The 27,768-nt window shown below is 43.3% G+C and overlaps 3 protein-coding genes across 21 annotated transcripts in view; 2 read left to right on the top strand and 1 right to left on the bottom strand.

Annotated features, from left to right (window-relative positions):
• Window positions 1-226: 226 nt before the first annotated feature.
• Window positions 227-22,925, bottom strand: LOC139775907 (venom serine protease 34). The gene is made up of 8 exons (XM_071712276.1): window positions 21,164-22,925; window positions 2,596-2,813; window positions 2,117-2,338; window positions 1,816-2,014; window positions 1,324-1,524; window positions 1,042-1,193; window positions 804-960; window positions 227-724 (listed from the first exon to the last, which is right to left on the bottom strand). Exons 1-8 carry the CDS (start codon window positions 21,189-21,191, stop codon window positions 699-701), a joined length of 1,203 nt encoding a protein of 400 aa, XP_071568377.1. The 5' UTR covers window positions 21,192-22,925; the 3' UTR covers window positions 227-698.
• Window positions 4,160-8,478, top strand: LOC139775893 (centrosomal protein of 89 kDa). 2 transcript variants are annotated; one of them, XM_071712255.1, is made up of 6 exons: window positions 4,160-4,455; window positions 4,566-4,819; window positions 4,907-5,514; window positions 5,580-6,067; window positions 6,150-6,402; window positions 6,484-8,478. In XM_071712255.1, exons 1-6 carry the CDS (start codon window positions 4,337-4,339, stop codon window positions 6,751-6,753), a joined length of 1,992 nt encoding a protein of 663 aa, XP_071568356.1. In that variant the 5' UTR covers window positions 4,160-4,336; the 3' UTR covers window positions 6,754-8,478. The 2 variants fall into 2 exon arrangements, with proteins under 2 accessions (XP_071568356.1, XP_071568365.1); XM_071712264.1 differs by having other exon boundaries at window positions 4,561-4,819.
• Window positions 9,871-27,768, top strand: part of Shot (dystonin-like protein short stop) — a 100,952-nt gene continuing 83,054 nt past the window's right edge. For 8 of the 18 annotated variants that reach the window (XM_071712171.1, XM_071712155.1, XM_071712195.1 and 5 more), the window contains exon 1: window positions 23,399-23,535. Coding sequence is in view for 10 of the 18 variants with exons in the window: in XM_071712111.1 (XP_071568212.1) it covers window positions 15,011-15,176 (166 nt within the window). In the remaining 8 variants the exon portion in view is untranslated. Of the gene's footprint in view, window positions 10,421-11,690; window positions 11,955-14,810; window positions 15,177-23,398; window positions 23,536-27,768 lie in introns of those variants that run through there. The other 10 variants (XM_071712179.1, XM_071712162.1, XM_071712146.1 and 7 more) reach the window with 4 other exon arrangements.

Below are 27,768 nucleotides of genomic sequence, written 5' to 3'. Positions count from 1 at the left end.
AATTATTTTAGAACATCGTATATACTGGTATACTGATGTACGCGCACACATGTCAAAATGTATTGTAATAAATATTCGCTCGGAGCTATTTGACATGCGTCTGCTGTCTGTTATTAATTATTAACTGTGTAATTCGAGAATATAAAAGAAATTGGCAATAAGAGAGTCGACGCGGTTATTAGTGCGTAATGTCAAAAGACAGATATATTTGCATATTACAAATTTCCGGACGTTTCGGAAATTTGTAATATGCAAATATATCTGTCTTTTGACATTACGCACTAATTACCGCGTCGACTCTCTTATTGCCAATTTCTTTTATATTCTTATTATTATTGAGAGTCCTTAATTATTTTATTGTTATGTAATTCAAATTGATATTGATTTTAGTATTTTGATTAATACAGATGAAGTGTATTTTGATGTACAATATTGAAGATAAATCAGGAATATACATTTTAGTAAATTAATATTGTGTATGTCAAATATTATCTGATTGTGAGCCAAAAGCACTGTATTAATTATTATTGGTATAATTCCGAAATTTTACATGAAAATTAAATAATTAAATAAAAAAAATAATCTATAAAAGTATATTATCATGTGTATTATCCCATATAAAAAACGCAGTAAATTAGAATGATATCTGAGATAATAAATTTAAAATAAATCTTTATATATTTCTATTTATACGCTTCTTATTCAGGTTTGCAGTAATCGGTACCTGTAAGAAGATATAAATAAATGTCGTGGGATAAATAAGCTCTCAATGAGACGACGCGTTGTACACGTCATACACTTACCCGGCGTTACAGCTAAGATCCAATCTATGTATGTGCCGACACGCGTGTTGATTCCTGGTTTATCACTGGCGCAAGCGAAACCAGAACTAATGACACCCACGAGAACCTCTCGCTTCGTCGTAGGATTCTGCCAAAGATTGGGGCCACCGCTGTCGAACTGTAACAAAAGTTGTAGACACGACGAATATGAATGCGTTCTTTTTCCGCGATAACTATACTGTAATATTTTTTACGCTACCTGACACGCGTCTTTTCCTTCTGCATAAGTGCATAATTGACTATACGAAACATTCGGATACTGTCGACGACACTCTCGATACGTAATCACGGTTACCGTGACTTTCTGTAAAGTTTTAGGCTTCATTCCTCCGAATTGTGTCGTTCCCCAACCTGTTTCGATCAAATCAAATAATCCAATCGACACAGAAAAATCTGCTATTTGCGCAACTTACACGAAAACTCATAGCGTTAAATTATTTAACGCTAGACAATAATTGCTACTGCGATAATATTTTCTCACCCAATAAATCCACGTAACTTCCTGCGAAGGAATCGGACCGATGTTGAAACGGAAGGCAAACCGGCCCGACTTCTTCGCTGAAACTTATATCAGAATTCAACATTACTATAGCTATGTCATTTTCTAAGGATTCGTCGTTATAAAAAGGATGCACGTAAAATCTGGAAACGGTGTAGAGGCGCGAGGCATTTGTATCTGCACCTGGAATGTTTAGAAAATTTCAATTACTATAATTAAAGCACCGAAGAAGTACATGAAATATTTTTTTTTTACCGAATACATGAATTTTTAAGAGATAAAAATTGGTCGGAATATCTATATACAGTTAAGATCCGCACAGGCATATCTGTGTTATGTTTGACAATTTATACTTCGCTTAAATGTTAAAGTAATAATAAAAATTGATAAAAATAGAACGAAGCTATTTTCTTTGAAAAATTTGCTCTTGAAAAAAATCTTCAAGGTTTTTTATATAAAGAAACAAATTTTTACCCGTGCTGAGATCGTGATCTCCCACAAGTACACCAACATTATTTGTCTGTCTGTCTGTCAAACAATGTGCGGCAGTTATTACGTGTCTTTCAGATATAATAGTCGCTCCGCAATATACATCTTTTCGAAGAGGATCGACAAGACCAGCCATCATGGGATATTCGTTCACGCCAGTTTCCATACCTCCCACTATCTTTGTCTGCGACGAATAATTAAAATCAGAAATGAAAAATTCATAGAAGTTTCTACACACGTGTGTACACATGGAATATTTTACATTCTAATTGTTTTTAGCACGTACCGGCTTTTTCCATCCGCATCTGCAATTATCATTGTCTATGTCATCGTCGATCGCTTGCAGTTCGCACAGGAACTTAACTCCCGACGACCAGAACGAGGTTGATAATTCAATGGTCATGAATTCTCCCGTCGATTCTACGCTAAATGTCTCGTTGCCGCAAAAAGAATAAGACACGGACTCATTCACATACACAGCCAGTTTATCTAAGGCGCATCTAAAATTCTGCGAAAAGAAATATTCTATAAAATATCGACGTAAAAATTTTGTAATTTATTTTTAATATTAATTAAACGAATAATTTAATATTAATTAACCTAATCTAACCAATAATTAGTTTTAATGCTGCTTCAACGTTTCGAAGCTCAGAAAATTAAATTATTCCTTTCACGGATACGAATCGACAGTTAGGGCAAAAATAATGTCATTCCATTAATCATGTTCGATTCCGTTCATGTTTGATTATAAAACGCAAATCTTACCCACGGTATGTTGAAAACATTACACGTTAATCTAACGCGATAATCACTTTCCGCAAACCACTTGCAGTGTTGTCGACCTTTAGAAGCGTCGGGATAATCCTGATTGTACACGTAATAGATATCACCGGGTTTTAAACGCTGAGAATAGTTACAGCTTTGTTGAAACAAGCCGTTTGACATTATAAAACAGAACGACAGCTTCAGCGCGAGCAATCCAACTATAAAAAGAACAGTTTTGGTTACCGACAGCTGTGCATATGCTATTAAATTTCCTCTATCATTACAATAAGAAAAAAAAAGATTCATTGTGTAATTTAAAAATATCATTTTTTAATTAATTATTATTACATTCAGTTTCATATCCTGTATAAAGATTTTATACATTGCGTGAAATTTTTTAGACAGTGTTTTTACTTTCGCCTGAAACGAGACGGTAGACGGTAGTAAAGAGTATTCGCACTACTCTGAAATTATCTCGGAAATTACAGTGATAATTAAAAGTCGGCTGCGGCCAAATACTTAAGAGTATTTCAAGAATAAATGATTGTGCAACGCCGCGCCGGTTGCCGCCAGTGCATGCCATTACGCAACCAGGACATTTTCCTCTAAAACGAGATCTTTCTATTTTGCTGTCCTCTTAATTTGTGGAGGTAGACATGTCTCCTTGGCAATCGAAATCAGATTTGCTACCAAATCATCATGTAATAAAATAGCATTATACGATTAACTAACAGAAATAGGCAGTCGTTTATGGAGAACCGCATTGCGGTTGTTATCGTACGTATATCACGAGTCCAAGAAAATGTATAAAGACATGCTACATGGAAATGAGTTAAGCTTTCTGCCGAAGTCAATAAGTCAATAGAATCAGTCCTCATCGATATTATTGCATAAATTTCGAATTTCCGTGAACCTTGTAAACACATGAAAAATCCAAATGTATCGAGAATAATCAACGCGTTCGGCAAAATAAAATATTACAAACGATATCTTCGTATTTTAAGCGAAATAGAGCAGTCTGTGCTCGATCGCCATAATTATTATTACTGTTTTGTATATATACGCGTATTGCGTACGATTTTGCAAAGTTACGAAATCCGCAGGTACCTACCGCCGCTGCGGCCGCGCGGCTGTAAGCTGTAAGTTTGTGCAAGAATAAATTGAACATATGTGTAGGATAGTTGGAGCAATTTTATTATAAATGGCAATTCTCTCTCCTCTCGTCTCCCCGCGTCTACCGACGCGCTTTCAGCAGGCCCCACGTTGAATGAACTTGAATGAAATATGCATACACGCGCACATGTGTGCCGCGGGCTTTCATTGATTCGCGCGACGCTCGTTCCCGTCGGCTTGGGCCACGCTGACGCTGACGCTGGCCAAGCCAGCCGCTTTTGGCCGGCTCGACTGACCGCTCAAAGAAACTCGGATTTGTTGCCATCTAACCGCAAGATGGAAACCACCGTTCGAGCTCTCACGCGTTCGGCGTTATCTAGCTAGGAGCAGAAGGCCGCCGCGGTGCTCGCGTTTACCGACGTCCAACTTGCTGGGCCTGGCACCTAATGTGGCCTGGCAGCAGCCGTCGGCCCGCGGCCGTCGGCCGTCGGCCGTCGTCGCTGGTTGCCATGGCGGTCGAAGTCATGGCTGTGATCAAAACACAAACAAACCGCGAGCTTCCTAAAGCCCGCTTTGAGTCGGTGCAATTCGACGCGTCACGTGTTTACGCCGGCAACGTCAGACTCGCATGTGCAGATGGCTTTGTAAGATTCCCTTCAGCCGTCTTCTGCCACGTGTGTGCTTTCGGAGCGGCCGCGGGCAATGCCAAATCGCGACGGCAGTGTCGACAGGCATACCAAAGAAAAGGTAGGTCGTGCAAATGTCTAAAATGTTCCCACGCCTCTTCGTGGAGAGGTTTCTGATGTAACGGCATTCTTTGTTTTCTTACATTTGATTTAATTGTAATCGCAGCGCAGCAGTCGTAGGATCTCGGTCGTGGAAAATGAACTGGAGCCGGTGCATAAGCCATTACGTTACAGACGGTTTCATAGGAGACGTCACTCGAGAGTCAATGGTGAATTCGAGGAGTTGACGGATAGAAATGGAAATGGCAATGGTGTTGCACTGCCTAAAAAAGGTAGCAAGCACAGCGTTCAAAAGAAAATTGACAGATTAGTCGAAGAGAACCGGACATTGACGTTGAAACTGGAAAGTTCCAACGTAAACCCTGGTAAGTTCTCGCTAATAATATACTTATGATATATAAATAATATTCTTTGCTAAAAAGCGGTCGAGAAAGTATTCCGTAAAATTTCAGAGACTGTCGCAGAATTAAAAGAAAAGGATTCCTTAATGTCAAGAATTTGCAACAAGTACCACAAATTGTTAAAAAATCACGACAACCTGCAACAGGAATATGAGAAAGTAAATGCTCTTTTGGCAGAACGTGAAACGGAATACCGTCAGTTGCACACGCATCACAAGAAATTTACGGAAGCTTTACAGAAAGTGGAGAAAACCAATTCCAATCTTCTGACGTTTAACCAAAGATGCAAAGCTGAAAACGTTCAGCTGAACGAAGATGTAGTGCTTCTTAAGCACGTGATATATCGTTTGAATGCAGAGCTCGAGAGATATCAAGACAAATTAAAAGAATCTGGACAAAGTGTCCTATCTAAAAATGTTAACGATGTATTAGATTTTAAGAGACCAGCATACGATATCAAAACGGTATTGGAGTCATGGGGTTCGGTGAATACCCATGTGCTAGGTCCACTTTTAGACGCCTATCAGGAAAGCCTGTCGGAGAAACAAGAGCTCGTAAATAAATATGAGGAGGACATCGCGAATTTTAGTGCTAGGTGCAAAGAAGTTGTCATGGAGAACGAATGTATGCAGAGCGAAATGGAGAAATTGAAGTCAAAGGTATTCTATTTATAAAAGAAGATTATTGTGCACCTTACAAATTTATTGTAGTAAAAGTTTTTCAGTGTACCAGGTACGCGGATGAAATCAAGATGATATCGGAGGATGCCGACTTGCTCAAGGAATTGAACGAGTGTTATACGAGGCAGACTGCTCACCAAAAGCAAAAGATACACGAGGTCCATTCGTTGTACGAACAGAAAGTGGAGGCAATGTCATTTGACAATAACAGACTTCACGAAGAGTATCTTGCTTCCAAGACTGAATTAAGTAATCTTCAAGGGAAATACGATGTTCTTCATAAGGAATATGAAAAGCTGCAAAACGATAATACAAAAACAATGCCTGTTCATGTTCATAATGCTGCCGTTGAAGAATGTAGAGAATTGTTTGATAAATTGAAGCGTCAATATGAAACCGAGAAGGAAAAACTGTCTACTCGCATTAAAGAATTAGAAGAATCCTACGGCCAAAATAAAACGCAACTGGATGTAGTTACGATAGAAAGAAATCAATTGAAAACATTGAATAAAAGCTTCGAGAAGCGTTTCAAGTGAGTCTCGTATTAATGCGTTACAAATTACGAACTATAATTGTGATTTAAATTATTTATTCCGTTTCTTTTCTTTTTTTAGACGTATACAGCGAAAACTGGAGCATTTTCAAAAAATTGCACATTCCATGCAAATATCCCGGGATTCTTTTAAGAAGCAGTTAAGAAAGACTACGCTATATTGCGAAGAGTTATTCAGCGAATATGAAAGGATAGCCGCCGAACGGGATAAGTTAGTCGCACTTTTACATGAAACAGAAAATGAAAATGCAAGTATTCATTTTCTTGGTGATACTATTACTCAACGGGTAGGCCACCTAAAGGACCAATTAAAGGTGCATAACAAAGAAAAGATTCATTCTAGATATATCATTTCTTATCGATTTTTAAATAAAATATAGTCACGTTATTATTAGGTCGTACACGAAGGGGCCAAGCAACAATTAGCGCTGGCAGAGAAAAATATGAAAGTGCAGCAGCGTGGAGTGCACCGGATGAAAGACGAATACCACCGAGAACTGCAACGCTTCAAGCATCTGCTGAAGCAAAAAGAGGAAACGATCGGACGACTGCAGAAGGAGATTAGCGCGACCCGCGAGAACCTGGAGCTCGTTTGGAAGGTCACCGCTGCGGACAGCAAGAAAGTTAAAGGGCCGCAGAAAAGCGCGAGGGTTCAGCACGTTTAGTTAAGCTTAGAAATGTAAAATCTACGATGGAGGTGTAAAATAAATTTAATTCCGTCCCTAACGTCGTACAAAAGACGCGATAAAAAAAAGCACAACGTACAATTTACACGGTCTAACACTGATTATCTTAGGAAACGCTTTGTCGGCTGTAAACGGAAGCTAGTCATTGTACAATATACGTGTAGCATAATGTATCAAGCGCGACCTTTGTAACTTATTATATAGACGATTACGTAAACGGTATAATTACGCCATTTTCTTATTGCATCCTCATCCAGATCGAGCATGTAGCAAGATATCGGTTTACGTCACAAATTTAAAAACGGTGCCGGTTCCGACCGGCCGGATCGTCGAGATAATGTATTCCGCATGATAATGACACGTTTCTCGTGTCAAATATACCCGAACGCGCTCATTCAGTACGCGGAGGAAACGGCAGATTTATCGATAGTATCACCGGCTTTATTTAATGGTGACATCAACCGGCAAAAGGTTTTGAAGGTTGCCGTTGGTGTGACAGTGGAATTAACGTCGGGGAACCTGCGGCCGCGCGGCATGAAAAATTGACGTCCCCACTTATAGGAGTGATCTCACGTTCCATTAATATTAACATGCAAGGCGCGTAAGTGCGCTCGTAATCGCACGTATCGCACCTTGCGTTCGCTAAACGGCTCTTTGCTAATTGCCGGACGTTTTCCTCGAGTGCAGATAATCTATAAACATTGGCTTTTACTCCGATATTGCTGATGATACGGGCATACATCGAGAAAACACTTCAGATATTATAACGCTTGATTCTTTGTTGTACCTTTTGCTGTCAAGTATTATAGTTTCTAGACTAGATTGAAAAGATTACACGGGCATCTTCGCAGTTATATTTATCAGTTTCGTAGCGAAACGTTAATATCAAAAGATTCTTCTCTTCTTTTTTACTCATATCGATTATTTTGCGCGCGAAACGGTAAAGTCTTGCTGGTCGTCGAGATTCCCGGCGATACCGTTTACGACGTGCGATGAAGATCGCCGTGTCGTGCACCAACATCTCAGGTAGAACATAAAACTCATGACATCATGATGGCGTCATCACGACGTTATTCATCACTTGAAACTTATCTGGACATGTTAAAAAATGCGCGATTTTTCGTAGAATTCTGAATATCTTTTTTAAAAAATAATGATCTAGGCCCATTCAGAAGGAAAGGAAGGAGCAGAGAAGGCCCTTTATGTGCCCCCGCGTGTTTTCAGTTTGGACTTCATAAGGGAGAGCTCACGGAGCATTGAAAAGTCGCGTTGTATAATATAAGGTGCAAAGCTGCGCATTTAAGAGTTAAATGACGAATAAAGTTGAAAAAGTAAAATAAAGATGAAATAAAGTCACGATAACGTCATCATGATGTCACTGTGAGTTTTATGAGAACATAAAATCCAGGTAGAAACCTGGAACGTACAATTTCGCTGTCGGCGGTCTCAGCCTCTGCGTGCTCGGAATCAATCGAAATCCTCGCGCGTCTCGCACCTTATCGCGTCGTAAATCAATCATCGCTCAATCATATATCGTACGTATATCGCCATTTTCTGTAACTAACTATGCGCATCCGTCATAAATTTCTGTACAGCGGTAACTATAGGCGCCTGAAATCGCCACTTTGATTTCGCACGTTTTGCGCGTCGTAATTGTACACTGTAAAATCAAGTGGTGTCGAATTATAATCAATTTGAGTCATTTTCAACCGTTCCTATAAGTCGCCACTGCTCCTACTCAATATATCGTTAATTTAAAACAATATTAATTTAACTAAACTAATGGAGTTAAAATAATACTGTTTTGTGATAAAATACTAAATTTCGACACTCGTGGTATAGTTAAAAATAACAAAATGTTATTTGACTCAAAATATTGATTCAAATTTCACCCTCTAATATTTAACAGAGTGTAATGTGCAAAACAGCTAGGAGCCATAATTATAATACGCAGAATTCTAATTAATCATTTTCATTTTTTAAATCTTTCAGATGAAGATAAAGAATCTCATATATGAGAATCATTAAGAATAGACAGTGTTCTCTGCCTTGAAAATCGAGTTCTACTGTTCGGGCTCTCTTTCTCTCTCTCTGCAAGGAAAATTGTTACCGAAATTACATTCTCCTGGAATCGTATTCGCGATAAGATATTTATCAGAAAATTAAGAGCGGTTGTCTAAAGGAGATGGAGGCATTAATGAAAGATCGCCTAATCTTCCATCGCGCGGCTCGAAGGACTTCGCCGTATACTTCGGCACTTCGGCCAACAGGGATTTGCTTTAACGCTACCGTGTAGACTCGTGACGTCACGAGAGCGCCTAGTTAAAGACGTTAAAGCTAATCGCCGCGCCGGTTACGCGCGACGCGCATATTAATTCCAAAAACTAGTTCTCGCGCAATGTATGCGTGACCGACTTGAACTTGAAGCGAAGGAGTACCGCGAGAGGAGCGTTTCAACGAGCGTGCCGCGATTTCTGCAGAGGGCGAGACGCTTGGGCGAGACGCCGAGGCGAGTTTTCGACATTGCAATGAAAGAGATAAGAAACTCGTGTCGCTTGAAGTAAATTTATCGCAAGTAGGTTTAAGTGTAGCAATTCCAGTTTATTTCTTGTCATATTACTTAGAGAGGAATAAAGCCACGAGATCTGCCATAATGCAAAAAGTACAGAATACAAAATACGAGTTTTATAAGACACGAATAATATTATTAAACTACTAAGATCCTAACCGTAAAATGGCATCTCTTAATTGATATATCGTCGTGTTAATTATAGACTAGAATAAAATATAATTAAAATAAAATAGACAGAAACAGATAAACAGAACGAAACATATCGAATAAAAATATATACGCGCATTAAAATACAACGTATAGTCATGAACAGGCTCCCGAAGTGTCTGAAGTTCGACGCGAATCGCGGCTCGTCCAAGGTGGGCTCTGAAGTATCGATCGAAACGTCCGCACGGCGGACGATTCGAAATTGAATGTTCGCGGCACGTTGGAGGGCCGCCCCTCAACGTTCACCGCTCGGCCGTTTCCGGCGCGGCCTCGGTCGGGCTCGCGCGCTCAGGCAAAATGTCGTCTGCTAGGCGCGTCGTCCGTCACATTCGTCCGTGCAACCGGGTCGGGCGTTCGTGACGCGAAATTCGTGGCGCGCGATAAGGCGATAATGCGCGGAGCGCGCGCGCGCCGCGCTCGCGAGTAAGACGGCGGTGCGACGACGAGTGTGTGACCTGTGCGACTGTGCGTTCCGTGGCGACCGCCGGCGCGCGTCCGAGCGCGTTATCCCGGGTGGACCGTGCGGACGCGCCGCTCGCCGGGCCGAGCGGACGAGGAGTGCGAAGTCGCGTCCTGCCCGCTGTGCGAGGGGCTCACCCGTTCACCCGTTGCGTTACCGTTCCCTCCGTTGCGCCGCCGACGGCGGGAAACGATCGATTTTCGCTCGTTTTTCCCCCGTCCGGACGAGGGGGGGGGAGGGGGGAGGGACGATCGCCGGCGACGGCGGCGACTCTCGGATTCCCATTCACGGCCGGCCGTCGCTCGCGGACGATGCCGCCGTGAGGAAGCGGCGCACCACCACCACCACCACCACCATCACCAGGAGGCGAAGACGTCGCGCGGGAGGTGCGACGGATTATTTTCAGCGTAAGCCCCTCTTTCTCTCCCCTTTTTCTGCCCTACGCCCGCGCGCTCTCTCTCTCTTTCTCGAGCGTCCGTTGACGCGTCTTTCTCTCTCTCTTTCCTTTTGCGCGTGGCACGCGTAAATCGTCGCCGTCGCGTGGCTCTACCGCCAGTACCGCCTGCAGTTAACGCAACGCTCCGAGCGTCGGCGGGGAGGCGCGGGAGGGGAACGGCGCTCCGCTTCGCGAGAACGCCGGAAGTAAGTAGAATCCTCGTTACACTTGGCGTGCGGCTAGGTTAGCTGACTGACGAAACCGCGGTGGTGCGGCGTACGCGGCGCCACGACGTTGTGTCTCGATTACGTCGCCGACGGCGACGGCGACGGCGACGAGGCACGCGACAAGTGTAACCCGTTCTATCTCCCCGAATTCCGCGAACCCGTTCGCGATCGCGATTCCTCGATTTCCTCGTCTCGTCCCAATCGGCGGAGACCCGTGTGTCGCGATCAGGCGATATCGCGATCGCGCGTTGCGCACGCTCCCGACGCGTAATCGCGGTTATATCCTCGCGAAAGTGCGGAAGTGAGTGAGAACGAAAGTGCGGCAGAGTTCCTCCGAGAGTCAATGAGGAAGACCGACTATGGAAAGTCTACATTTCGATCGATATTTTCCTCATTCCTTACCCCTTTCGCGCTCTCTCTTGTTTTTAATTGTATTATGTTGCACCATTTAAAATACGCGTGACGGAGGGGCAGAGATTTAGGACGTTGATAAGAGCGAATATGACTAATCCCGCTTTATTTCGCGTTTGTTGCGAGAACGCAGACGTTGCGAGAGCGGCCGCGGTGCGCTCTCTATTTTGCTGTTTTCCAGGCTTTACGTTTTAAGTTCGCGCCGGGAAAAGTAGGCTGCGGTGTGACTAAGCGCGGGGCCAGGCAAGCAGCCGGTGCGATATTCAATTTACGCAATCGACGGACCTTGAATGTGTGGGAAGTGTAACGTGATAGCGCGGTGATAAACGCGGACGAGAGGAGATCGAAAATAGAGAGGTAGGACGTGTCGATAATTCGCGCGCGCGCGACCCATCGGAATCGTCTCGTGTCGGATTTCTCATTAAAGCCGGGCCGATTGCGTATGTACGTGTAATCGCGCTGTGTTTTCGAAATACCACGCGATCTCGAAAAGTTTCGGGATCGATACCGGTTTACGGTTAAGGTTTCACTCTTTTCGGCCTTGCGTCGAAATTTATCGCCGCCGCAACCCTCGACCTACATAATTTGACCTATACGTTTCAGGCAAATAGGACTTTCCGAAAGAAAAAAACATCGGCGGTGCTCGGAGGCGAATGAGATTGGCGCTCGTCAACCGATCGATGAGCGGCGCGTTTAATAATGTATTTAAACTCTCACTGTGTGTATTCACTTTCCCGAGGAAAAGACTCGTAATGCTACAGTTACGGCAGATGCGTGTCTCCGAAACTCATCGTGACGAATTCATGCGGCTTTATTTTAGAAGAGTTGACGAAGGAAGATATTTCTCTTCTAGAATGAATATACATCGTAAATATGCTAATTTATTGTAGAAATATACATTTATTAAATTGAAATTTATTCGCTCCGACTTCTTTTCGCGATAACAGGGGAACTGCGCCTAATCGCGCCTTATTTTATAAAACTAAAATTTCGATTTGAAAAATCCTATAAAAATGTAAGTAATGTGATCTCAATGATGTGAATGTGTTTTCATACCTTTTTTTTTTGCCGTATTAATAACGCAAGACACTTTCTGAAAAATTACAAAACCTCGTTCGAACTATGCTCTGCAAACGCTATGCTTTATATTACAGTTCGGACTAACAAAATAACGTCCAAAGTAGCGTGGTTCAACAGTTTTTATTACCCACCGACGGAATACAACACGTAACAGACTCAATATCGTAGAGTGTGAAATTAGGAACAAGGGCGATAATAGGCACAGTTCCCCTAAATCCAAATAACAATCTAATTCACATTAGATGTATCTGATGTATCGTATACAGAGAATCTATAGAGACGATTCAAAGCTACGAATTTTTACGCTTTACAGAAGCCATTTCTCTAACATATTTTTTCTCATTTCATATTCACTCATTTCACGAGGCATATGTGAATGCTTATATCTGTACACGATCATTAGATACATCTTCTACATTCTGTATTAGATACAAAATAATAGAGTATGAAATGAGAAAAAATATATTAGAGAAATAATTTCCTGTAAATAAAAAATTCGTAGCTTTCAATTGAAATCGTCCTTATAGATATCCCGTTCGTTACATTTCATTCTTGAAGCGAGACATAAAATTGCGCCCAATTTTCTGGTACCGAATGTAAGCGGGAATTGTAAGTAGACCGGTATATGTACATCTCCTTGGCCTTGTCGCACTTAAGGCTAAACAATTCTGTTTACTCGGCATGCAGATCGCGTTCAACGTTGGAGATGAGAGACGCGCTCCGCGAATCAGATAACGCGATGAGAATACGAGCGCTAGAATTTAACGTTAAGAAACCGTAACCATTCTAAAAACACGAGGTGCCCAACTTCTCTATCTCGCGCATACCTATCGCCGTCGGTTTCGACAAAGCGACAGTCACGCGGCAGATGTGAGCTTTCGTCGGCGACCGGTTATAACCGTGTAGCACCCTCGTGAGAGTTCTTTAATGGCTCGCTCGTAAAACCAGATCCCGAGACTCCGTCTCTGAGTAAAGTTTACTATTGTAAGTAAACCCCGTCATCGCGCGCGCGCTCGTTGCCGCGACTCGCGGCAGCCTTTTCGTTACGTTTCAACCGGAAGCGGCGTTAATTGCACGGCGCGAAGGAAGCGCGAATCTCCCGGTGCAATCTATCTCGTGAATTTATGTCGGGCTTTATACCCGAACGCGCGTGAGTCGATTTCTTTTTAACCGGATTATACCGGCCGACCGCGGTTTTCGCGCGAAAATATCCACCGCGCGACATTTCGCGTTTCGCCTCGTTTGCGAATCGCGCTCGCTACCGATTTACGTCCGAACCTGCGTTTTATTTCGCGCGAATCGAAGCTCGTAAGTGGAACGGATATCCGCGCCGCGTCGTCGAAAGCGGTTGTGGAGAGAAAGAGAGAAAAAGGGAACGAGAGAGGAGAGCCCGCGGAGAGGTTCGCGCGCTGCCGCTCTGTGTTCCGCTTCTTAAATTACGGTTTCATCGTGCGCGCGCTCTACGTCTCTCATTCCATTCATCGCGATTTTCTCGTGGACGAGTGCACCTTAATAGCGGCCCCCTTGTTAATGCCGCGTTTGATACAATTTAAAATCACGGAGGGAGGAGGGGCCTTTTGTTCCGTCGCGCGTTAACCGCGTTGTCCGATACCAGTCTTCTCTTTGTTTGGAGTAATCTAACGGTAGATACCTGTGTGCGTGCCGCGAGCAGCGAATTCCGGAAGCTCGATGCTTGGTAACGCGAATAGAAGTCGATAGATAGGTTCGGCTACATTTGTAAAGATCCCGGGTAGGGTCAATGCACGGATGAGCTAACGATAAACGAATAGCTAGTGTTTTCATAACGGTTTGTATCGGAGAAATACCATGTGCGTGATACGCGGGAAAGTAATATGAATTCGTGATTGCTACGATCTACGTGCTCTGACAGGCGCGATGACATAATAAGTCGGATAGAGGAAAAATGAGTTTTACGGTTTACGAAAAATTAAGATGGATTTATTTGTGAAAGGTTTGCGAAATAACGGCTTATTTCACAAACGTAACAAGATAGCTGAATATTATTTTACTCATCCACACACGTGTCGCTGTTCGTTCGTCAAGGTCGTCAGCGTGGCGAGATCTCAAGATAGCCAGTATTATTTTCAATTCGTCCCCTAGGTAGCTAGAGTTCTCGGAAACCGCGCGGCGTTGCAGACGCCCCCGTATTACAGCGGTCTCAATAAGCATGTATCGCTCGCGTGATAAACAATTCGTGCCCTCGCAACCCTCGTGGATTCTCTATCGCAACGACTTCCCCCCCCCCCCCGCGGCGAACTAGAGCCTCTAATGAAACGAAACAAGCGCTAGCAGCGAAATAATATCATTCCGTGCCGGATTTCGGGGCCGATGAGCGATGCTATCGCAGCTCCATTTTTTTTCTCATTGGGCACTTACTATGCCGATCGAAATAATTCCATTTTCTCTAGAAAACAAAATAGAAATCTAGGAAACAATTAAACAATTCCGATCGGAATCCATTCCGAAAAGTTCCGTAACATGTGCCTTGTTTCGCTCGCAATCGCGGCACATTTCGGAAACAAACGCAATCCGCGCGGGCGCGAAGACGAGAGAAGGAGCGAAGGGGAGAGAGAGAAAGAGAGAGAGGGGATAACAGGGTGATGAGTGTTCCGTTTTCCGCAGTGGACGCACGTGCGTCGGTACGCACGTGTGTCGGATGGACCGGTGTGGCCGTTTGGTGTTTCGCCAGTGTCACCGCCAGTGATGTAAACAACGTCGGGAGATGGCCGCGAATTGTTGTTGACGCAGCGTTGTGCTGGTAGCGGCGCGTAAGGACATTGCCATCGGTACGACGACGCGCCGTAACGAAGCGGTGAAGACGCATGCGGCGCGGCACCCGAGCATGGTGTAAGAGAGGCAATCGGACGGCTTGGGCTGCGGGGATCATGGAGTTCGAGCTGGACGGCAGCCTCAAGGAATGGGCGAAGGACAAGCCCCTGAGCATCCTGCAGCTCGATCCTGCCGACCGGGCCGTGCTGCGAATCGCTGGTGAGTACCGCAACAACGTCGTACATCGACCGCCGCTTGTACCTTAATTGCATGCCTACGGTGGATGACTCGTGGGGATATTCCGGGGTATCCAAGCGCTCCGCAATATTCTAACGTGTATATCCCCGACGGGAAAGATACAACAGAGACGTTAGAGATTCGACGTAAGATCTACGCGCGAAATCGTAGCGGATTTCATTATTCGGTCTGTTTACGATTCATGACTTCGTGGATTATGATTGACGTTTAATGCCAGTTGAGTAAGATTAAAGGAACTTGAATATTATAGAGACGTCTGCTTTCGTCAAAACAATTCCGCGATTTAGTTTGTTTGAAAATAAAGACCGATTAGATCGCCGGTATAAAAGCAGTAACGGCGATACTTTAGCTAGCATATTCGAAAAATTGCCCAGGTAAGGCGAGTACCTTGCCGTAACTTGCTGCTCGACTCGCCTCTCGACCAGCCTCGCATTCGTGCATTCATGCGGCGCAAATGCGCGCGGTGAGTCTGCGAGATTTAGAGATGCTGCCCCGATGTCGCTGATTCATCTTAATCCGCTCGCGTTCTCGTCGCGACGCGCTTTCGCATAGGGTTCAGAAATGTTAACAACGTTGACACGCGGCTATTTCAGCCGGTGGTTATTTACATTTCGCCGATAAATATAGCGGCGCATTAGCAAGTGCACGGTCGCCGCTAAGCTCTTCTCGGTGCAGCACAGTCTGCACAGCGCAAAGCGTTGTTCAGAAACGTGTATTTTTATTTTGCTCCCGGGCGACAAAACGGACCGCCAACTTACATTCAATGTATCGTAAACATCCGCGAGTGTGTTTCGGCTCGACCGACGTCGAATCCACGTGGCTTATCCGGTCTGACGAGATGTTGAATTGTTGATGTTATTGCGATTCGAAAATGTGAACGCGGAGAGAGAAACAACTTCGGATATCATTGACCGTTGAACCGTGAAGCTTCGAAATATCAAACGATAAATTATATAAATAATGTCCTATTATTGTATTATTACTAATTCATTTTCTTTACGATATTGGTGACTGACTCATCATAAATGAAACCTTTTAAAACTCATCTTACGAGATAATTTAATTAGCGCCTATTCTAAATTCATCATGCATTGATGTAATCTGATATACCAGGGACGTTGACGCCCGATCACTGGCCGTATCGTTCGCATAAAAATTCCTCTCCCACGAACTTTACGATCTCTTTGTACGTATAGACAACGTATCTCGTAGTCACCATATACCGTATCATGTAGTCGTTGTCAGAGCCTAACGTTATCGTTCATCGAATCTTCGTCATTTACTGCTCGAAGAGACGGACAGCTGATAAAAGCTTAACTAGATAAAAGTGCACTCCCTTCTGACGCAGTTGACTATTCGAGTGGCATTTACCGCGCCTAGATTTTTATTATATTCTATATATGGGATATTATGCACATAGTGTGCATAATAATTGATATAATATTATCGATGATAATTAAAAAATGATATATTTATGTCGGAATCATATTTATATGCTTGTGTAAAGTTGGTGCCTCATTTTCAAAATTTGTAAAAAAAGATTTAAGTTTTTAAACGGCAGAAATGTTTCCAAAAGTTTATCTAGAGCTTTAATCTTTTTTAAAAAATGAGGGGCCCACTTCACATACGCTAATTTTTCGGCGGTCGTTATTACTTCGATTGTCTATTTTGCTGTTGTATTGTCCCTGATTGAGAGAGATGGAGATTGCGTCGACCCCTCGCGAATATGCGGTAACATGTGAGCACTCCGTATACCGAATTCAATTGTGTGATTAGTTTTCTGATGACTCCGTTCATCCCGGGAGATAATTAGGGTCACGTCAAAAATAATGGGTAATGGATGAAGCGTGTGTTAATAGCCCGTTATTCTAACAGAAGACCATGGTGGTCGGCCGGTGCATAAAGGTTCTGGGCGTTACCTTTCAAAATTAATACGATAACGTCGGCTGTCTGCCGTCTTAATTTGCGAGACTAACGATCTTTAGACACATCGCCAAACGCGATAAATTAAAATTTTGTCAAGAACACGTGAAATTTGCTACATCTCTTGACAATAAGGCAATATTATATAACGTGCGGTGCTTTCTTTCGTTTTTTTTGTCACTCGATAATTCTTGACAAGAACATTGCCTTGTTGTATCCTCGAATAATGAAGACGTAGATTCCGAATTGTGCGTGCTGGTGTGTAGTTAAAGATAATGGTATACGACGAACCATTTTTTATCATAAAATATGGAATATCGTGAAATTCTAGGACAATGACAATCGCGTTTCCGTACTTCGCGACATCGTTATACACAGCCTTCAACGAGGGGTAGCAATGAGAGCAGAAACCCGAGAGCGTTATGTAAATATCGAGTTTCGCGTCAGAGATCTCCTTACGGCGATAATTTTTTTTACAGACGTCTTTTCTCCGGTGCCTCGCATCGCGACTTTCGACCTCCTCTGATTATTATCCGTCTCGGGCAGTCTCGGGCATGCATGATGTTGCGTGGGTGTCAATAGTCTCCATTATTCGAAGGGCTCGGATGTACAAAAATAGATATTTTTACGTCAGGAGTGAATAATCCGCGATAAAGTGTATGAGGAAGAATTTACATAGTAAAGAGGAGTACTTCTTTATGCGATAGATTCTCTTTACAACTGACATGTTAGATTTCTAACCGCGATTGTATACATATACAATTTAATTTATGAGACACGCATGTAACTGCGGGTAAGCGTAAAATCAGTAGCTAGCGCAAGATGTATTAAGTTCCTATGTATCGCATACGCATCTATTCGTTAAGTATTAATGGCCCGTGGCAATTTAAGTTTGTTATGCGCTATTAGTCATAAGGTGGTCAGCGCGTGTTTCGCAGTAGCACGTTTCGTGGCCGTCTATTTGTGTGACGATGATGTGATGCAGGAACTACCTGTCCATTGTTGCGTAATTGAATCATAATATGTCTAGTCATAGCGCCGTATATCATCTATCAATTTCTTCCTGATTGAAAACTGTCATAGTTCTTTGAATCTTTGCCCATTTCTACCAATGATAGATTAACTTTAATTTCGGTTTAACTTACTTTTAATCTTTTTTTTAATTCTTAGAACAAGGAAAAAGTAAGAAGGAAGTTTTAAACCGAGGTTAAGGCTAATCTGCGTTGATAGAAATAGACATTAGACAATTTTTATTGAGAATGTTCTGACGTAACTTATCAATTTAATTGAAAAGTTTTATCAAATCGAAGAGAAGATCACATTTATTTAATAAAATAAATTCAAATACAAAGCTCAGTATTTTACTTTGTGACTGCGTTATTGCATTGTTATTTGAAAGACTTTCTTTAGTTATTTAAATTGCTATAAAAATTTAATCAGTCTATTGAATATTACCTGAAATATTTTCTTTAAATCGTTTTAATTCTCGATTTAATAAAATTTCACAAAATTGATTGGAAAATTCTGCACAAAGACTCTTATTTAAATATTTTTGAAGTATCTAATAACTGTTAGGCGCGTCTCGTAATATTAGTGTATAGCTAGGTTCGCCAAGTTTTCAACGATTAGTTCCTCAAGCCGTTGACAGTGGCATCGTTTTTGTCTACTGGTTAGGCTGGTCGAATCGTTCTATCTCTTACGGACTATAGGAAGTAGGGACAAGTTAGGTCAGTTCACATTGAGCCACGACCGTGGAGGCGGCAACAGGTGCTCGGGTCACGGTTCGATGCCCGGCTATACGCCATCAGCCCAGCCGCCTCTTCGTTCGCTTCTCTGCCTAGAGTCTATGCTTGGCGATGCGCTCTCCACTTTTAATTATTGCCGGCTGGACGATTTTCTCTGTGAGAGGCCATTTTGAGTTTCGCGGCGTGAAAGTTCTTTGAAGAAAGGCGCTTCTCAATAATTTTGTTACTTATAAAGTAGCTTATTTAATTACAATAAAAACTACTAATTACATTAGTAGGTTTTATATTGTAATTGTGACCTTTATCGAGTTAAGGAACAGCGAAATCCCGAATTACTCTTCAAGTATCCCCACATAAAATCACATGTGCGCCCATATGTCAACGCGTAAACGTAGAACGTAGCTGTTTAGACGCGCAGACTTCATCGGGGCATGCAGACTAAACTTACGCGCGAGACGTTCGTGAGCATTCGTTCGTCGGTGCGCTTTTAACGCTCGGGGGCTTAATGTAAATTTAACCCGTGGACACAACGATCACCCACTCGAGTCCGCGCGACTTTTCACGTTTAACTCCATAATTCGCGTGGGAGATCCTAAAGAGCGCGCCGCACACCGCGAAATATCCTGGCATTTCTCGTCCTCCTTCATTTCTACCCAAAAGCAAAGAGCAAAAGTAATAGCCGACACACCACCTTACCTGGTACTAACTACCGCACAATTCGCAGCACACCGTTAGAATATTTCGCGACGCGTCCGTCGTATAACGTCGCGTTGCGAGCCGCAATGTTGCAGGCGCGTAAGCGGAAAAATGTAAGTAACGAGTTGATGCAAACTAGGTTCATTGCCTCGTACGAGAGCTTTTAGCGCTCTAAAGCAATCTTGCATAATAATATTCCCGAGGAAGAGAGAAAGAGTGTTCTTTTCAGAATTTTTAACATTATCGATTTTTCTTAAAGCTTTTAAATATTACCACATTTTTATATCGTCATCTAATCTTTAGGCACAGAACGTTTTTTCGGAAAATTTTAAATTTAGAGAATTGAATATTATTAATAACAAATATCTTTTTTTTGGAACATCTTCGAACACTTTTATAACACTTTAACGTCTGTGTATACTTTCGAAATGCAAATGGTACTTTAGAATGCCGCTCGTGCTCGAGTTGAGCCTGCACATGTTCCCCTGTGGTGTCAGTTGCTATGTAAATATACTATGTAACCGCCATATACCTGATGATACCGGGGTTCTCATCCCGACTTGCTTATTGACACATATGTTGTAATTAATCTTATGTAACAACTACAACTCGTGTAATATGTTTCTTCGTGCAATGTTTTCTACTGAACCGTTTTTAAAGGAGAACTATTTTGAACTAGTTTTACATTTAAGAAGTTTAACTTTGTTGAACATTGCACTAGAAGTCGCTTTTATTGTAGACAAATAGAAAAATAATCTTCGCTTATTTTAATTTGATACATTTAAGGCATAAATGTGGCATAATTATAATAATGTAAGGTTGCATTTAGACCAGTGAAAAATTTCGTTCTAAATACCGTTATAAAAAGATTAGATAGAGATCAGGCCAGTTAGTTTGACTTATAGACGTGAGATTCTATTTGCGATTATTCTTCCGTTAACTCGGAAACAAAAAGATCGTAATAAACGTATAAATCACACGTTATATTTCATTTCTATTATAATTCCTGTAGTAATGCAGTTGTTAATTAACAGCAGGGATGGCTCTACCTTACCAGCAAGAGATATCGGAATATCACGCGAACGTTGCTCCCATCTCATCGATATCGCAACCGTTTTACCACACCTTAATATCGTTATCGTGTAGTGGCCGTTGATACTCTTAACTCTTTCGGTGATAAATTTTTTTCTGAGAAATTATTTTAGTATTAATTTTATTTCGCGTTAAGAAAAGGTAGGAAAATTTTTAGTTTGAAATAAGCATTTTATCGATTATCTATGTTCTAACAATGAGTTTTAAGATTTGCTTTACTCGTGATATACGATAAGACACGTGCAAAAACAATGTGTCATCGCTGACCGCGCAATGTTGATTATTCGCACGAATGTACTCCGTGAATCGCACGTCGATCTCGATTTTGCAACGGTTGATTTTGCACGTTGCACATCTCTAAGCGATATGAGTGCATTTACTTGAAAATGCATGATCTTTTCAAGAAATTTATTTAAGTGTTTATGATATACACACTCTCAAAATATTTAACACTTGCAGAACAAAGAATTACATAATTTGGAACAAGCTTACCTTGTGAAATATTTTTAATCTGTCTCATTCTTTTCGGATAACCGGTACTCTTAACAGTATCTAACACTTGCACGATATTTTATGTTTCAATAAGCTTTAAGCACACGCATGGGTTACATAGATGCCGTGTAATTTTTGAAATTACTAAAGATATCCCTTCGATAATTAATATTGGTAGCGAGGATTTATTTAATCAACGTTCGATGTAAGACTGATTTTATACGTGAAGCGACGTACTTATATGTTTGGAGTAATCTTGGTCTCCATCGTTGTACAGTTAGGAATGCCAGTTAAAGTTGTTGCCAGCTACGTAAAACGCGAGTTAAATTAAAAAAACAGCCATGATTGGGTCGGTAACACTGAACAGTGTGACGACAAACCCAAAGACCTGAAGACACTTAAGCTTATTTAGTACTACGACTGCGTCTGCTTATTTAAACGTTGAGAGTGCAACTCAAGTTCAATTCTCTACGTTGTGTTTTCACCAAGTTTCAACTGCAAAATTTTCTAATTAAATTTACGGATTGTGATTACATTACATTAATTAATAATGATAAGAACATTAATTAAGATAAAAGCCAGTATAAAGTTCCTTCCTCGAGTTAATTTGGAATGAAAGATTAGTATGTGAATTCCTGGTAGCAATTTATCTTTCATATTGCGATTATAACTATACATGCCGCGTTGGATTAAAGTAACGAATGGCTGATCAATTTAAGCATCCCTAGGCACGCATATTGCCGAGGGTTACGTGGCTGCGAGAAATAACGCGTGACCCCACCGGGAAGATTTTGACCAGAATTCTCTCTCTCTCTCTCTCTCTCTTTCTCTCGTTCGATTCGCCCAGTCTGGGTACGCGCTTCTGGGTGGGGTATCTGAAAGATTGCCGGTGCTCTAAATAGTAGTGGTGGCCCTACGGTGTCTTCCACTTGATCATGAGTGCTTCTCCGGATCGAACTCTAGAGCGTCGTTAGAGTCCAAATAATCGGGCGTGAATGCCTCAATGATGACGCCCGTTATGATACAAATACGACTGCTCTCCCGACGAATACCGTTCGACGAAGCGCATTCGAACACTTTTCGCACGTCTTCCCGCATGAATTGACGCCGTGATAACGTTATCAAAAATGTACGAATAAAAACGTAGATAAGAAATCGCGATCTAAGACTAATTGAAATCCGCTCCGCTATCGTTCTTGTAATCAGGCGAGAAAATACAATAATATACATAATATCCCGGCCAGGCGGAGAAAGGAACGAGGGAACGTATGAACAAAAATCTACTTCCGTAAACTCACACCTCGTATGTATACCCCTGCCGGTCCGTGACCTGCCTTACTGGCTCCTTCGGCGTGTAGCCTATCCTCTACGGCGCGATATCGGTGTGAGGAGGTGCGTTCCTCGTCCTCTCTCACCCTCCATCCTGATTCTCTTCTCCCTCTCTTTTGGTCTATGTTTTACACTCCCTCCTTTCCATCGGGTCGCGCTCCTTCGTCTTCCGCAGGAGCGAGCGAGCAGGATCGCGATCGGGGAACCGATGGGTCGACGGCTGGAGGGAGAGCGGTGAGAACGGTTGTCGGTGCGGTGAGGAAGGCAGAGGGGAACAGGCCCGTTTCTTGGATCTCTCTCTCTCTCTTTTTCTTCTCTCTCTCTTTCTCTCTCGAGGGAGAGCCGGCCGCCGGGTGGGCGGCAGTTGTCCAGGCGTCGGCAGTCTGCGTTCCGAGGCGACGTGGCCTGCACGGCGGAGCGACACACCGCGTCCTCTCCAATTCTCAGTGCGCTCTCTCCTCTCTCTTTCTCTCTCTTTCTACTTCTTTCTTTTTCTCTCTGCCTCCCTTCTCTATCCTTCCGTCTTTCTGCCTCTGTACCCTCTCTCCGAGTCTCTCTCTCTCTTTCTCTCCCACTTCAACGCGTGTCCCTGTCCGCTCCTCGTCGCTGCCGTCTCCGTCCTTGCGCCTGGCTCTATCTCTTTCTCCATCTATCCCGTTCGCTCCTTGTCGCTCCAGCACCTGGCTCGCGACGCGACTCTCCGCTCCGCTCCGCTCCGGATACTCGGCGACTTCGTCAACGCGCCGCTGCCGCCGCCGCCGTCGTCGTCGTCGTCGTCGTCGTCGGCGCTCGGTATATACATACTTACGTTCGTATGCGGCTCCGTGAGAAGGAGAGAGAAGAATCTGCAGTGCCACGTTTCGAAGCGCCCGGTCGTCGCCGTGTCGCGCGTGTTTCCTCCGCAACACGAGGAGTAGTGAACTGTGCGCGGGCGCCGAACGACGCGGAGAGCGAGCGAGCAGCGCGGTTGGCTCGTTGGCGTTTTCCAAGCCTCCTCGGTGTGTTGCCTCGTACGCGGGTGTCAGTGACATTATTCTAGTCTAGTAGGTAACAGCCTAGCGGCCCAGGGCCGACGGTAACGACGACGCAGAATCCTCACGATCCCGTTCCCCGGACGGCCCGGACGCGATATAAACGCTAACGTTTCCTGAGCTTAGAGCGAATCGACCGTACGTTCACGTTATCAGCAGCGATAAACGCGATATGGGCGTTTTACGGTATCTCAGGCATGCCGTCATTGCGACGACTCCGTAACGGCGCGAGGATTCTGATCGTGATTGACACGTGTACGGAGAAAACCGCGAGTTTTTAACGATATATCAAGTATTGTAGGATATTTGATCCTAGACTAAGGTTGACCAAACGTATGCCCAGCTGTTTACGTGATAATCGTCGAGTCGCGATATCCATCGTCCATGTCCTTCTTTATTTATTATGTCAAAGTTAAATCATAACAAGCGCGGAAAGAGAATCGTCCTCGTGCGCCGAGAGAGAAAGCAAGGCTAAAACCGACGTGCACCGCGCGAATTATAATAGTTGTGCGAATCTAATCAAATCCGAGACTCTTTATTGCATATACTATTGATAAATTGATTGACACTACAGTATCGAGTTTTGTATTGCTTCGATTAAGTTCGGAGTCTGGCACTAATAATACGAAGGTACAACTCTCCATGGTTATTCGATAATAATACAGTTGCGGTCAAATGCGTTTTTTTTTTCGCGAAAAATAAAATAAAATAAACTATATTTATCAAGATACGTTATTATTTCAATTTTGATCTTAAATTTTGTTTGTCATTTGCGGGACTATGTTCGACTGGCCATCGAACTACATTTAATCACAAAAATATCCCGAACGGCTTGGCAACATTGGCCAAGCGTCTGTTTGAGTCATACGCCTCGTAATCACGGCAGTTCCGACACTCCCTCCACCCTTCTGCTTTCTCATTCTCTCTCGATCGATAATATGTTCGATACCAATACCTCTTTTCTCGTACGGCGACTTTTCCATTCGTTTATCATTATTGCTCGTGCGTGCTCGATGTACCTGGAAATGTTTCATTGACATCGGAATCGTGATGTAGACTTTTAAATTGCTACATGGTTTACACATCGTACATATGTATATGTCGTGACACATAGATTTTATCGCACGATAGATTTTAACTATGAAGGAAATAATGTGTTTAAAAACGATATTATTTTATCATTTTATCTTCGAACTATTTAAATATTTTATTTCCATGGAAACTTTGTTTACGCGCATAAGTTTAATTAATTAATTTATTCACCTATGTAACTAGACTTTCCTAAAATTTTCAAGAGAATCGATCGCAACGCCGCGCGCCGTCAGAAATTTTAATACTACTTTAAAGGTGTATATAAGTAAACGTAAATTTTTTACTACTGAAGGATCAACAATGGCGTCATATCGGCGCCTACCGGTTAAGCGTTGCGTGTTTATCTGTCATTATCGATACGCCTGAGCCGGATAAATACAAGATGGCAGATATCGCACGAGGTAAAAACACGGGTAATTTGCCTAGTATATTTAATAAGCGGCGCAAACACGCCGGTCTCCAAGATAACGTTAGAGAAATACTCAGTCATCGTCGGAAATACTTAAAATTTCATCGCTAACGGGCTCGTTCTTCCCGTCGACAGTTCAGAAGATATGTCGTGCCGTTTGAACGGTTTTCCCGGACGTCGCGCGCCAAGCGAGACAGACAGTCCCAGTTGTGGGATAAGAAGAAAGTCGTTTTTATCGAACGCGACGATTATGTAATAGACGCCGAGAGCGAGGAGCAAGCGCGAGTCGACAAGCCGCATGACAAAACTGGTCGAGGCGGAGACGTGCACGGGAGCACATATAAACGCGTTTACTCACGCGCCGCGGCTCTCGTGCGCGACTTCTTAATTTGGTTGGATCGCGAAACTTTTACTCGAATTGGCGCTGCCTAGTGCAGTTAACCCGCCGTTAATTCGCTCGGCAAATTTACTCGACAAAGATCAGAGTACATAAATAATCGTGTGATTCTTGAATCTAAATTATTCTCTACGGTACTCAACCGTGGAAATTATAATGAGTTTCGAGAGTACGTAATATCAACCGAAGACGTAAATAGCTTGTTTTGCGCTGCTAAGATCAATACTTGATCGATCAATATATCTTTTATTTAAAATCAAAGACTGATTTTATTCGCGTCAACTTGTGAAGAGGGACTGTTTAAATTCGTTTGAAGCTATATGTATATAAAAACTGTTTCCTGCGCTATCATTATTATTCCTCTTTTGTAGTGGAGTTACTCATCGACAAATCTCATTCTTCCTCATTAATGTCTCGAGAGGCTCGCTTTTCCTTTCTGTTATTCTATCTGCAGCAAGTTTAATGCTTTTTTAATGCACCGCGACGCTTTACGCCGAATGCGAATTATCGTAAATGACGTCTCGCGTTCTCGCGAACGATTGTGCTCGATGGGATGAAATCATTCTCGCTTGTTCCCTCGGTTGCCCCTTGGCGAGCGTGGTGAACTCATCGTCTCCTGGTAAACGATACTCTAGCAAAAGGAGTAAGACAATATTGAAAAAGACTGCAACGACAAAATATCCTTTTATGGTCAACCGGCGAAGACGAATTCGCGGATTGTGTCGTCGGTAAACATCGTGAGAGGTGCGATTCGATTGTGGGCGAACACGTCTAGACAAATACAGGTGGGGCCCCATTCGATTTCGGGCTTAATCTTAATACACGCGCTAACCGGTCCCTTCCTCTCGAGACTAGATTCCACTGACCTAAACGCCATTCTTGGTAGCGCCAGCAGGGGCAGCAGGTAGAATTCACTTTTCACAATAACAGGACAGGAATTTTACTCGTATCGTTTGGCAGCGAAAACGATTCTATTCAGGGAATATCTCGGGATAATGAACAGTAAAACATGTGAGTCAGTTTAGTAGTCTTCCTCTCGGTGCTGAAGAAAGGTAGAAAAGTGACGATCGATCGTAAAGAATCTCGCGAGTTTGCCCGGCTGTACTTCTTCGTCGCTAATTCTCACGGTTTGCCGGTCACCCTTTATTTGTACACTTGTTAGCTGGTACTTCGTGGCAAGAATAAACGTGATTCCAACCATGTTGCTGCTTGACGTCGGTGGCGATTGCATTGTGATCGAACGCGAGGCACGTCCGCGCGGATTACGCCTCCGCCGGCGCGCGGAAACTCGCAACCTGCTCTCGGTATAGCTCGTGACATCCGTGCGAACACTTTCGTATCGTTATCTCCTGCTTAACCCACGTACTCCGCGGCTCGCGCCGCCTTTTAAGGGCCGATCACAACCGAAGGTATCGCCTTTATTGTTCCGCACTCTTCTCGAGATCAATCCTTTATACAGATGGTTAGATCGAAGTGAAATGTAAATTTTAATTTACGATTGAGTGGGATAAGAAATATTTTCTTATATACTTATGTAATTGTAATAACAATAGAATTTTTTTTATTCACGCTTCGTCACGTTTAACTGCCGAAGTCGCTTCAGGAAGCGACTTGTTTGTTCTGTCAGCCTCCCGCCCACCTTTGTCTACCTTTGAAATCGATCCTCGGTTTCTCATTACCTTAATCGTTCTCGTCGCCCGGTCTCTCACCGTGCGACTGTGTAACTGATCGTCCGAGCCGACGCCCTATCAAGGGTACCACGGCCGAACGACCCATACGTCTTACGAAAATCCATACGTGTCGATCATAGGTAGGTACGCAGAAAATAGACGGAATCGAAGGCGCGGATAAACGCGTGGGTAACTTTTTCGTAATCCACGCGGGACGCGCGACTCGATTAGTCTCGGCGGGCCTCTCCGAGTCCCCTTCAAGGTTAATCGCGGAGGGAGTAACCTCGCTGGGCTCCGGGAGTAATGGGCCGAGATCGACTGCGGACCCGTTATGCGACTTGGCGCAAGAATGCCGCCGAGCCGGCCTCCGTGTAGCCCGCGTTATGCCGCTCGCGATACGAGCGCGCGCGCACGCGTGCCTTCCTCTCCTTCGCTGGTTCTTCTTCTCTCTCACGAGGGAACGTTCCTCCCCCTTGGATTTTTTTTCATGAATCTTCTGTCGAATGTAATTTTCAGCCATTTTCAGCCTCTTTAACTGCGGAGCCATCGGTATCGCGAAAGTTCTCGCTCGCAGAGGACACGCGAGGAGAGGATACCACTTCTATAGCCGTTGCGAATATTCGTGTATGCGCATAAGCGAGTAATAGCGCGCGCAGACGATTGCTAGGCGAGCGTGG

The sequence above is a fragment of the Temnothorax nylanderi genome, unplaced genomic scaffold (genome assembly GCF_030848795.1).
Source record: "Temnothorax nylanderi isolate EJ_2023f unplaced genomic scaffold, tnyl_v1.0 TNYL_tig0005_pilon, whole genome shotgun sequence".
In the NCBI taxonomy this organism is placed as follows: Eukaryota; Metazoa; Arthropoda; class Insecta; order Hymenoptera; family Formicidae; genus Temnothorax; species Temnothorax nylanderi.
This window is presented reverse-complemented; position numbering and strand designations above follow the sequence as displayed.

Coding starts and splice junctions, on each gene's coding strand:
- LOC139775893 (XM_071712255.1), top strand. CDS start 4,337: ATGTGCAGATGGCTTTGTAAGATTCCCTTCAGCCGTCTTCTGCCACGT. Junction 5,515..5,579: donor TGGAGAAATTGAAGTCAAAG/GTATTCTATTTA, acceptor AAAGTTTTTCAG/TGTACCAGGTACGCGGATGA. Junction 6,403..6,483: donor ACCTAAAGGACCAATTAAAG/GTGCATAACAAA, acceptor CGTTATTATTAG/GTCGTACACGAAGGGGCCAA.
- LOC139775907 (XM_071712276.1), bottom strand. CDS start 21,191: ATGAGACAGATTAAAAATATTTCACAAG. Junction 2,814..21,163: donor GATTAAAAATATTTCACAAG/GTAAGCTTGTTC, acceptor TTCTTTTTATAG/TTGGATTGCTCGCGCTGAAG. Junction 1,525..1,815: donor AGATCACGATCTCAGCACGG/GTAAAAATTTGT, acceptor TAAACATTCCAG/GTGCAGATACAAATGCCTCG.